This window comes from Triticum dicoccoides, chromosome 7A (assembly GCF_002162155.2).
Source record: "Triticum dicoccoides isolate Atlit2015 ecotype Zavitan chromosome 7A, WEW_v2.0, whole genome shotgun sequence".
In the NCBI taxonomy this organism is placed as follows: Eukaryota; Viridiplantae; Streptophyta; class Magnoliopsida; order Poales; family Poaceae; genus Triticum; species Triticum dicoccoides.
In genome coordinates, this window is record NC_041392.1 from 109,588,875 (window position 1) to 109,601,066 (window position 12,192).

Here is a 12,192-nt window from a genome sequence, read left to right on the forward strand (position 1 = left end):
TGGACACTGGCACTGTTGAAGCAGAGTGGCTTCGTGAGCTCTTGATGGACTTATCTATGGTTGAAAAACCAATACCCCCTATCCTGATGAACTGTGATAATCAAACTGTGATCATTAAGATAAACAGTTCTAAGGACAATATGAAGTCCTCAAGGCATGTGAAGAGGAGACTAAAATCTGTTAGAAAATTGAGGAACTCCGGAGTTATTACATTGGATTATATCCAAACATCGAAAAATTTGGCAGATCCCTTCACAAAGGGTCTATCACATAATGTGATAGATAATGCATTGTTGGAGATGGGTCTGAGACCCACCGCATGAGTTGTCCATAGTGGTAACCCACTCTATGTGATCGGAGATCCCGTGAAGTAGAAGTGGGAGACAAGTTGTTGGTCAGCTGGGAGGAGAGTATCCCTATATTAACTATCCCACTCCGTGAAGATGCAATACTCTCCTGATCTGCATGGCAGGTTGATACTTATCTTAATGTGTTTCAAGTTGCTTATTTGGGTAAGCAGAGATGTTGTCCTGCAGAACATCTTCTGAGGAACACACCTATATGAATTTTACTATTAATGTCGCAGTCTGTGAGAATTGGGTGTTCTCTAATAAATTCATGAAAAGGCCCTGGAGTACGACATATACGCTCCACCCACGGGGAAGCCTTGCAGCAGCCCAGTATCGATCAAGAATTTGTGTGAAACTAGTGTCGCAGAAAACTTGTAGTTCAAGGCATAGTCCACTATTCAAGTTGTGATCTAGTGTAGCATAAATCTCTAAGTGGAAATTCAACTTCACAGTCTCCACTAAGCACCGGTATATAAACAATGTTTTGGAACCAAATGGTGAGATATGCCTATGAGACTTTATGGGGGATTGTTGGAATTTTCTAGTGGGCTTTTAGCCCAAAGCCCAACTAAAATTCTGAAATTCTCTTGGCCCATTCATACACACATGTGAGTGGAGTGAGTGAGGCTAAAGTTTAATCCCACCTCATAAGTTGAGAGAGAGTTGCACCTCTTTATAAGGTGAGCTCTTCTACCACTTGTATGAGCATGAGAAGAGGAGACATACACGCGCGCTCCTCCTCCTCGCTCGCCTCGCCACGCCACGCCTCGTCACGACGCGCCGCGCCGCGCCGCGGGTTGCGGGATTGAGCCGAGCCGAGGACAGAGGTATGCACGTTGTCTATATTTTTTCTGCGCGGGAAAAATATGAGTCATTAATTAGTAATTAACGGACGCGTTAATTACTGAACCGTTTCCGATTCTTTTGGATCGTGACGATTCGGACGTGGGGTTTACTCCCACGACCTACCCGGCCCGCACTATATAGTCAGGCAGACGTCTAACCTAGCCGCCGCCGCTTCGTATGGTTTCTCACCACCGTTCCAGATCATTGCGCCGCCTAGCAAGTCTTCTCCATTCCTCCTTTCGGCGTGCACTGGGAGAAGGGACAGCAGGCCTCCGGAACCCCGCCTCTCGTGATCCTGTACGGGAGAGGGGCGATCAGGTTTTTGGGGAGCGCACTAGCGCGACTGCTGGCATCGACGACTTCGTGAACGACGACTTCTTCCTCGACCTCGGCAACCTCATCCTCGACGACATGGGCGACAACGTCAACGCCGGCGGTGCTGTTCCCGCTGCATCGTATGTGATTCTATCCTTCCTGTTCGAGATCGTGGTAGAATTCATGTTTCTAGTATGTGCCCTAGATGTGATCTGTTCATCTGCTATGCTAGTTCATATGATTAGTTTAATCTCTGCTACTGTAGTCATGATTTATCTTCTATTTATTCAGATTAAATCTCATAGTAATTTGCTCATATTTCCAACAAAGCAAGTCTGTCATCATCCCGAGTACATGCGTCAGCTCAGGTCTTAGGACACAGAACACATGTTGTACTCGAGACTCACATATGACATATCGCTGCGTCTCATAGTTGGGTTTGTCCGACTCGGACCTTATCTCGACTCGTATCCGACTACGTCGAATCCGACCAGATCTTTCCAAGTCCATATTATCCGGTTAGCATCCAATGCTCCATGGCTAGTGAGACCAAACCATCGACCGTGTCATATGCTAGTCTAGTTGGCTGCGCGTCCACACAGCCCTTTCGACTAGGGACTTTTTAGGATAGTCATCATACAATGCATAGTCTCACAAACAAGTCACGTACTTACTGATACACATCATTGATAATGTCCAAGGACTATCTTTATTCATAAACACATAGGAAATATCATCATACATGATTGCCTCTAGGGCATATCTCCAACAGTTTACCTCATCTTTGTCGTGCACTGCAACATGGATACATTTTTTTTATTTTTATAATATAATGAAGTGGGTTAAACTAACACATATTATTGACACAAAACAACAAATAACTATAGAGATCATTGTCAAAGGTCCATTCATCTTTGCAAATGCACACTAACGTTGGAGACGAGTGGCAACGTGAACGTATTTCCTATTCACCAATAAGCTTCACCTCCAACCCACATATGCTAGAAGGGATAATTGTTGTTTTTCTTCCTCGTCTTTCCCTACATCTTATACTCTAGCTTGTTCGCCAATTCATTCATTGGCGCCAACCAGCACCACGCCAACACTAGTGTGTTCGTCATCAACGCCTCGTCTTCTACTTTCTTATTCCTCGCTAGCTTTAGTTCTTGTTCCTACTTATTTTCTAGAATACTCTTTCTTTCTTTTTTTTCGTCTTATTTTGTGAACACTATTTCTTTCTCCAACACCATGTACCAATTGGTCGCTTTAGTTATTTTTCCTTCTTATTCTTGGAACACTCTTCCTTTCTACCATAGCATGAACCACCTGGCCAATATTGTGTCGTGTTGTCCTCACCCGTGAATGTTTCGGCAACTATCAGCGTGTGGACATCCTGCAAAGCATAGTTGTCATCCATCTTAGTGAACGCTAGTTCGCCCATGTCGTGAGCGTATGGTGGTCGTTGTCCATGTTAGCAAGCAGTGCTCGGCCATGTTGCTGAGAGCATGTTGATCGTCATTGCCCACGTGGGCTTTCAAAATGATTCGACGCGATTAAATGCTTGCTTAATTAATTAAGTACACAAATATTAACGGCCTATCTAATTCTTTGCATGCCTAAATAACTGCCAACCAAATCAATTAATTATCCGACTAATTGAAAAAATTTCCTACCTTGTAATTATCTGTGGGCATAAATAATTGGCTACTAAATTAATTAATTGCATTAATGACTCGATTTCCAAATTGATTCGATGTGGAAAAAAATTCTATTTAAATGGATCTAATTAATTGCATGCGTAATTAACTATCTAGCTAATTAATTCATTAATGGTTTGATTTCCAAATTGTTTTAGTGCTTGATTTTCAAAATATTTTTGCATGAATGGCTGCTACGAACGATGATGACTACTGAGTATTGTAGCACACATTTGCTTAACGAATTTCTTGACATTTGAATGGACACATTTCATTTGAGAATGTAGTCTATCTGGCTCTCTGTATGACTGACAAGAAATATAATATGACTACGTCCACGAAAACACGTATGTGGCGGTCTGACGACCTGCCTTCCGCCACGGTCGTCCTCGACGCCATGATCCACACCCTAGCATTCTAGAGCATCGCACCAGTGTCAGCCCAGCCACGACGTCTTCCATGGTGTTACGCACGGCATCCCACCATAGGGGCGCGCTGATGCGTACGCCCATAAAAAAAGATATATTATTTTTGTTGTTTTTAGGAAACTTGTGATTGTCAATTAATAGTAGAGGTAATAATAATAATAATTGGTATAGCATGTGGGATTAGCAATTTTTTATGAAGGAATATCTGATTTTGTTTTTAAAGATTATGGAGATAAATCTTATGTCTACCTTTTAGCAAGGTGATTTCACATATATGGTGCGATTTTTGAATTCTTAATTACTTATTATTTACGTGATTGAATTGAATTAGCACCTATAAAAGGAAACACGAAACAAGATTCCTCCTTAATGGGATTTGGTTTTTAATGGAAGGAAGAAAAAACCAATGGGAGGAGGTGTGGTGGAAGGTGAGACGAAAATAAACCATACCTGGCTACCAACTACTCTTCAGGAGCAGAGAAAATTAGTGATTTGATATGAAGAAATATCTGATTTTGTTTTGAAAGGTTATTGAGATAAAAATTATGTTTGTTTTTTTGGGAAGATGATCTCATGGATTCTGAATTCTTAATTACGTACTATTTATACGATTTAATTGAATCAACATCTGCCAAAGCATGAAACAAGATCCCCTTAATGGGATTTGGTTGTTTAATAGGAGAGAGAAAAACCAGTAAAAAAGGGTGGTAGATGGCGAGAGAAAATAAACCATATCAGGCTACCAACTTCCTTTTAGAAGTAGAAATGTATCTGGAGTGCAATTACCCCTTACAATTCGTTTGTGTAATCAAATACTCCCTCCGTCCAAAAGTACTTGTTATCAAAATGAATAAAAAGTGATGTGGCTAGATGTATTTTAGTTCGAGATACATCTTCCTTTATCCATTTTGATGACAAGTATTTTCGGAGGAGTGAGTATATGATTACTTCTAAAGGACACTTTTCAGGGCAGAAAGCAATTTGTGAACTTTTTTAAGGCGGAAGAAAGCAACCTCAGCCGCTCAGCCCCTGACTGTCAAAACCGAACCAAAATCAGTGTGAACGCGAGCCTGGCGTTCGTTGACACCTACCGATCCAAGCGCACGCCCGTGTGGGAACTTGCACTGTTCACCGCCCGTCCGCGGATCCTCCTACGTGCGTGTGAACTGCCGCGTGTGGACGCACTTTCCACTCTCGCACCCGCACTCACTGCGGCAACTACCAACGCAGCGCCCACAACAGAGGTCGGCACCCCCGCTCCCCCTTGAGCCTTGGCTGCTCCCCCCTTCTATTTCTCTCTCTCTCTCCCACGCGTGTGCCAGTGCGGCAGTGCCACCACCTCTCTCCCCTCCCTCTCTCTCGCCGTGGTCCATGGACGCTGCAGCCCAGTATTAGCGCAGCCACGGCGCTGGTGCCGCCCCCCGGCCTCCATTTCCCGGGCGCCTGAGATCTGCGGGGGCGCCGGCCGCCTGCTGCTGCTGCACGGTACGCACTCCTCTCCCTCCTCGCTCGCTCCCCTGTGCTCGCTCTCCACTCGCTGGGTCGGGTTAGTTTCCGCTTTCGCTGTGGCTGGAATATTCGTTTCCGTGGAACCGCCGGCCGATGCTTTGTCTGTTCTTCATCCCTGGGCATGCCTGGCGTCCTTGTAGTTGTAGGGCCATTCCCTTCACATCAGTTCTTGATTCTTGGTTCTTGGTTACATAGCGCGCTTCTGCATTTTCGTCAGAATCTGCCCCCGGTTACGGAGCAATGGCAGGGAGCAAGCTCGTGGTATGCCGCTGGTTCTTTCTTGCCCACTGAAACTGTTGTGTGGGCAAAAATTACAGTTGGTGGTTTCCCCGGAGATGCTTCTGGGCTGGCTCGCCTACCTATTCGGCGGAAATTAATTAGCGGAACGCGTTGGAGGTTAGGTCTGAAGTCTGAACAATCGATAGAGCAGAGCATTCCGGAGTGCCCATTTCCTCAACTCAAATGTCGAATTAGATGTGTGCAAATTACAAAACTAACAAATTACTAGGTGCTCGCTCAACACTGGTTTCGTCTGCCAGGGAAGAGCTGTGATTCAGCATCATCTTTTCTCCCCTCGGATCAGAGTTATCATTTCCGAACCTCTTTGGGAAACTTGTTTTGAGTTGCTTTCGCTGAAATAAATGGGCCAGCCAGGAGAGGGGTAGCTTCAAAACCATGGGCTGTCGCTGCTTTCGGCGTCGTCCTGGGTTTTGCTTCTCCGGTCCACCTAAACTTGCCTAAACTACAAACTGGTTCTCCAGTTGATGGTGATTTGATTCTCAAAAGAAAAAAAAGGTTGATGGTGATTTGCGGTCTGACTTCACATGCTCTCTCAGTTTATTGTTCAACTTGCAATATTCCGCGCGTTTGTGTTGCTACGCTGCAATGGTGCGTATGTTGATGGTGCTTGGAGGTCTGACTTTACAGGAATTTATTATCGAGCCTGTCGAATGTTCCACGCATTTGCGTTGCCGCACTAGAATACATATGTTGACACCAAGCGACTTTTGTTATACAATTATAGTGTTTGTAATTGATGAAAATATAATTGGATTCCCAGCTATTTCCCTGTTTGTTCCTCTGTTTATCATTAGAATTTCAGACCACTTCGACTCAGCGCTACTAGAAGTTTAAGCACTCTTCTTCCCGCAAAAAGAAAAGAAAAAACGATAAAAAAATATTAGTTACACGTATTCTTTGCAAATGACATCAACTTTTTCAGTATCCATGAACAAAATATTAATTTAATGACGTCCTAGCAATTGCCAACTTGGTCCTCAATTTAATTGACCCTGATTCTTACTAATAGCCTCAGTTTCCTCGGAAAAAAGAAATTATCTCACCTATGAAATCACCTCAAAGTTTTTGTTTGAAGGACATTTTTTAACAACAAGCTGTAGGGGAGCCCTAACAGTAAAATAATTTTCGTTTGAATAATCTACAGTATAATAAATAGGAACCCAGATTCGAGTCTAGAAATGCTTGCACCCATGTGGTGGGTTGTTCGAGGTTCGGGATTGTTGGAGGGACCTCATGGATATGACCACAACCCTTAGATATTACTGCCTCCGTACCAAAATATAAGACGTTTTTGTAGGCTAGCCTACAAAAACGTCTTATATTTTGATACGGAGGTAATATTTAGTAGTAAAATATATTTATGCTGAAAAGAGATAGGAGTCATAAACCATGAAACCCAACTCACAGTTTTATGTTTTTCAAGAGAAAGCTCTTGTTAGGACGTACAACATTTTTTTTGCAAATAATTTGGAGTGTACATGGTATACTAGGCCATAGCACATAGCGTAATTCCTTCTAAAGTATGAGAAGCCTGACCCTGGATTGCAAAATTTGCTGCCATTTTTGTGCTCGGGATGTAATATCTGCGAGGCACTTCTGGGCATCGATTGTTTCGTTTCCTATCAGTTTGAGAAAACATACAATCTTCTGCTAACTTCTTTACGAACTTTTGCAGGAACGGAATGGGGCTTGTATTGTGGCATTCATTGTTTCTCTTCTTAAGTTTGGTTTCGTCGTCATGGAGTTTGAATTCAGATGGTCGTGCCCTTCTTGCTCTGTCCAAAAATCTCATATTGCCTAGTTCCATAAAATCAAGTTGGAATGCTTCTGATACAACCCCATGTAACTGGACTGGAATTAGTTGTGGTAAAAGGAACAATGTGGTTTCTCTTGACCTAACATCGTCTGGAGTTTCTGGTTCACTAGGAGTTCAAATAGGACTTCTAAAGTACATACAAGTCATCATTTTGCTAAACAATAGCATATCTGGTCCAATCCCTCAAGAACTGGGCAATTGTAGCATGCTTGAACAGTTGGATCTTTCCGAGAACTTCCTTTCTGGTGAAATACCAGAATCACTGTCCAACCTAAAAAAACTATCATCACTCTCGTTGTACACTAACTCCCTCAGTGGGGAAATACCAGAGGGGTTGTTCAAGAACCAGTTTCTGCAGGACGTGTACCTCAATGAGAATAAACTCAGTGGTTCTATCCCTTTATCAGTTGGTGAAACGACAAGCCTTAGATCATTTTGGTTGATGCACAATGCATTATCTGGAGGTCTGCCAGATTCAATTGGCAACTGCACCAAGTTGGAGGAACTCTATCTGCTGGATAATCGGCTGAGCGGGAGCCTTCCGAAAACCTTGAGCTATGTTAAAGGACTGAAAGTTTTAGATGCCACTGGAAATAGCTTCACCGGAGAGATTGATTTCAGTTTTGAGAACTGCAAGTTGGAGAAATTCATATTGTCGTTCAATCAGATGAGGGGCGGTATTCCAGCACGGCTAGGGAATTGCAGTAGCTTGACAGAACTTGCACTTGTCAACAACAGTTTCTCTGGCCAAATTCCGGCTTCGCTCGGCCTATTGAGCAACCTCACCTTGCTTATGCTTTCTCAAAACTCCTTGTCTGGCTCAATCCCTCCTGAGATTGGTAACTGTCGGTTGCTGGAGTGGCTAGAGTTGGATCATAACATGCTTGAGGGCACTGTTCCTAAAGAGCTGGCTAATCTGAGACACTTGCAGAAGCTCTTTCTTTTTGAGAATCGCCTGACCGGGGAGTTTCCTGAGGATATTTGGAGCATCCGGTACCTTCGAAGTGTTCTTATTTACAGCAATGGTTTTACTGGGAAGCTACCTCTTAAGTTAGCTGAATTGAAGTTATTGGAGAACATCACATTGTTTGATAATTTCTTCACCGGAGTCATACCCCCGGGTTTGGGTGTTAATAGCCCTTTACAGCAAATTGATTTCACCAACAACAGTTTTACCGGTGGAATACCTCCGTACATTTGTTCAAGGAAAAGACTCAGGGTGTTGATTCTGGGCTTCAATCTTCTTAATGGTAGCATCCCATCCAATGTTGCAGACTGCCCAGGTTTGGAACGAATCATTCTCAAAAACAATGATCTTACTGGGCCCATTCCACATTTTAGAAACTGTGCAAGGCTGGGCTATATGGATTTCAGTCATAATTCTTTAAGTCGAGATATTCCAGCAAGCTTGGGCAAATGCATAAATACTACAATGATAAACTGGTCAGGAAACAAACTTGTTGGTCCAATACCACCTGAAATTGGAAACTTGGTGAATTTGGGAGTCCTTAACCTCTCACAAAACAGTCTACATGGTGCACTTCCAGCGCAGGTTTCTAGTTGCTCCAAGCTGTATATCCTGGATCTGAGTTTCAACTCTCTGCATGGTTCGGCACTCATGACAGTAAGCAGCCTGAAGCTTCTCGCACAACTACGGTTGCAGGAGAATAAATTCAGTGGGGGCTTACCTGATTCTCTTTCGCAGTTGGTTATGCTTCTTGAGCTGCAACTTGGTGGCAACATTCTTGGAGGCAGCATCCCTTCATCTTTAGGAAAGTTGATCAAACTCATTGCATTGAATCTCAGCAGCAATGGACTGGTGGGTGATCTTCCAACACCATTGGGCAATTTGGTGGAACTGCAAAGTTTAGATTTGTCAGTTAATAACCTCACAGGAGGTCTCGGCGCATTAGGAACTCTACATTCATTGCACGCCTTGAATCTTTCCTATAATAGGTTCAGTGGACCAGTGCCAGAATATCTTCTGAAATTTCTGAACTCCACACCAAGCTCCTTCAATGGAAATTCAGGTCTCTGCGTCTCTTGCCATGACAGTGACTCTTCTTGCAAGAGATCTGATGTGTTGAAACCGTGTGGAGGATCAGGGAAAAAAGGAATAAAACGTCGATTCAAGGTTGCACTTATTATTCTTGGTTCATTGTTCATTGGAGCAGTAGCGGTACTTATCCTCTGCTGTATCCTTCTGCAGAATCGAGATTCGAAGACAAAAAGTGAGGAGACAATCAGTAATTTGCTTGAAGGCTCTTCTTCTAAATTAAATGAGATTATAGAGAAGACAGAAAACTTTGATGACAAGTATGTCATAGGCACAGGTGCTCATGGGACGGTGTACAAGGCAACACTGAATTCAGGGGAGGTCTTTGCTATAAAGAAGCTTGCAATTTCCGCACGCAGCAGTTCTTACAAGAGCATGATCAGAGAGCTGAAGACGCTTGGTAAAGTTCGGCACAGGAACTTGATAAAGCTGAAAGAATTCTGGGTGAGGGGTGACTCTGGGTTCATACTGTATGACTTTATGGAGCATGGCAGCCTCTATGATGTCCTGCACAGGATCCGGACGCCGAGTCTGGACTGGAGCATGCGCTATAACATAGCTCTTGGAACTGCCCATGGCCTGGCATATCTTCACCATGACTCTGTCCCTGCGATCATTCATCGAGATATTAAGCCAAGCAATATATTGTTAAACAAGGACATGGTGCCGCGCATCGCAGATTTCGGCATAGCAAAGATCATGGATCAGTGTTCTGCTGCTCCACAGTCTACCGGGGTCGTCGGCACAACTGGATATATGGCACCAGGTATGCATGATGCAAACCATTTCTTGATAGTGAATCGTATTCCATTTCATGAGTTTTTTCAGTGACAAGCTGATACCTGACAGGCCGTGTTGTTTCCTTGCAGAGCTGGCCTTTTCCACCAGAAACAGTATCAAGACCGACGTTTACAGCTACGGCGTCGTCCTGCTCGAGCTGATAACGGGAAAGACAGCGGTGGATCCCTCGTTCCCGGAGAACATGGACATTGTCGGCTGGGTGCCCCACGCCCTGAACGGCACTGAGCAGATAGGGCCCGTCTGCGACCCGGCCCTCCTGGACGAAGTGTACAGCACTGTCGAAATGGAGGAGGTGCGCAAGGTCCTGCGCCTGGCCCTTAGGTGCACGGCGAATGAGCCGAGCCGCCGGCCGTCCATGGTCGATGTCGTGAAGGAGCTGACTGACGCGAGGTTCGCGGGCATCCCTTCGTCGTCGAAGCAGGGGAAGCCGGGCTCCTCCTCCGGCGGCGGCTCTTCCTGACTGCAGTACAGTGTGAAACATAGAATGTACAGTCAGATTCATCGGCTAGGTTCTGACTGTAGTCTAGTCTAGGCTGGTAACTGAGTTTTGATGATTGCTGTGGTGATTTCTAACTGGATGCTCTGTGTGTAACTGCGTGTGTGCCTGGGAAATCATGTGGCTGGATGGGTAGGGCAGATTTGCCTTTCTGCCTGTCTTTGGCTGAATACATGAAAAGGGGAAAGTCATCAGCATCATCTTGGCATTTGTTCACAGAATCTCATTGTCTTCGCTGTTTTGTCGAAGGCAACTTCGATATAGTACTACGTAGATGTCTAGTGAATCTCATGTAGCGGTGTGAAGATCATGGTGTTCCTGGCCATACCGATCTCGTCGAGTGGCGGGGTTGGGTTTGTGCTGGCGCCCTCCTGGGGTTCCCCCGAGCCAGAGCACCGCGCGAGGCTCGCGGCAGGTGCGCCGCTAGGTATGGCAGCCGGGTGCGGCGCCACCGGCGCCGAGAGAGGGGATAGCGCGGCGGGGCCAGTGAACGACATCGATCGTGCGAGCATTGCGTTTTGCGTGGTCCCTTTCCCTTCCCTGGAAGCCGGAGGACGGACGGGTGCGGTAGTACCGTAGTACAGTACTGCTCGGCGTGGGACTTATGTTTGAATTTGAAGTGTAGAAACATAAGTTTTAAACCTAATTTTTAAAATTATTATGTTTATGATGTGAAAATTAATTTAAAATGGGGGTTTGGGAATGTGCTAAAAAAGTGCAGCCTGAAATCCCTAAAATCTGTAGGGTTTACTCCTGAAATGGTTTTAGGGTCTCCCATTTTAAGGAAACTGTCGGAGTTGCTCCTAGGAGCGTAGTGTTTTTTTTAGGGGAATAACGATTCTTTATTCAAACTAGCACAAATGCCCGTGCGTTGCAACGGGACAAAATTTTAAGGTGTATTTCAATTTTAAGCAAATGCACATTCTAGAATCCAATCAATTGCACCATTCAAATAAAATATATCTTGATTCCATTGTAATTTATTAATTATTTTAGCTAGTGTTGCCTTATTTTCGTGATAGTTGGGCCGGCTAAGTTTGAGCACGGGTTGTGAAAAGGCCCAGATCGAGCGACATGTGCCACACGAGGATCTCTTCCTTGGGACAAACCTCCCTACAATGCCAGCACTCGTATGGTCTGTATGGTCTGTGGGTTTATCCTCTAAAAAAATATGCCTTTATGCCCTATGAATGTAATTTCAAAAACATAAGGATTTTGACGGAGCAAACATTTTTGTGAATGGGTGAACTTTATTTGAAATCGCAGAATTATGGCACACAGAGCTACGGGAGAGATGGTAAAACAAAGTGGAGTGCTCCTCCCTCCCAGCTTGCGTGCGGGGGCAATTTTCTCACCAACCAGATCATGTACCTCTTATAGAAGAGAGCCGGCATTCCGTCTTAGTCCTGGTGCTTTGAGATCACCCATGCCATCAAGAGCCTTTTTCAGTTCCTCTCGAGTGAATTCTGCCTTGAACATATCGTTCATAGCTTGGGACACACTAACAGGAACATGTTGGAGAATCTGTTCAATATTGATACCTGCCATGGGGTAAACAGGGAGGGAAAATGATTAGTG

General features: G+C 44.5%; 1 protein-coding gene across 3 annotated transcripts; it reads left to right on the plus strand.

Moving 5' to 3' along the window:
- The first annotated feature begins 4,898 nt into the window (after positions 1-4,898).
- Positions 4,899-10,830, plus strand: LOC119329658 (receptor-like protein kinase). Of its 3 annotated transcripts, none has more exons than XM_037602723.1 (4): positions 4,899-5,121; positions 7,121-8,885; positions 8,967-10,083; positions 10,187-10,830. In XM_037602723.1, exons 2-4 carry the CDS (start codon positions 7,128-7,130, stop codon positions 10,576-10,578), a joined length of 3,267 nt encoding a protein of 1,088 aa, XP_037458620.1. In that variant the 5' UTR covers positions 4,899-5,121; positions 7,121-7,127; the 3' UTR covers positions 10,579-10,830. The 3 variants fall into 3 exon arrangements, with proteins under 3 accessions (XP_037458620.1, XP_037458619.1, XP_037458618.1); XM_037602722.1 differs by having other exon boundaries at positions 4,900-5,121; positions 7,121-9,395; positions 9,471-10,083; XM_037602721.1 differs by having other exon boundaries at positions 4,900-5,121; positions 7,121-10,083.
- The last annotated feature ends 1,362 nt before the right edge of the window (positions 10,831-12,192 follow it).

Bases quoted from the DNA above. Each gene is read 5' to 3' on its own strand.
- LOC119329658 (XM_037602721.1), top strand. From the start codon at position 7,128: ATGGGGCTTGTATTGTGGCATTCATTGTTTCTCTTCTTAAGTTTGGTT. The intron at 10,084-10,186 runs GTATGCATGATG...GTTTCCTTGCAG, and splicing joins AACTGGATATATGGCACCAG to AGCTGGCCTTTTCCACCAGA.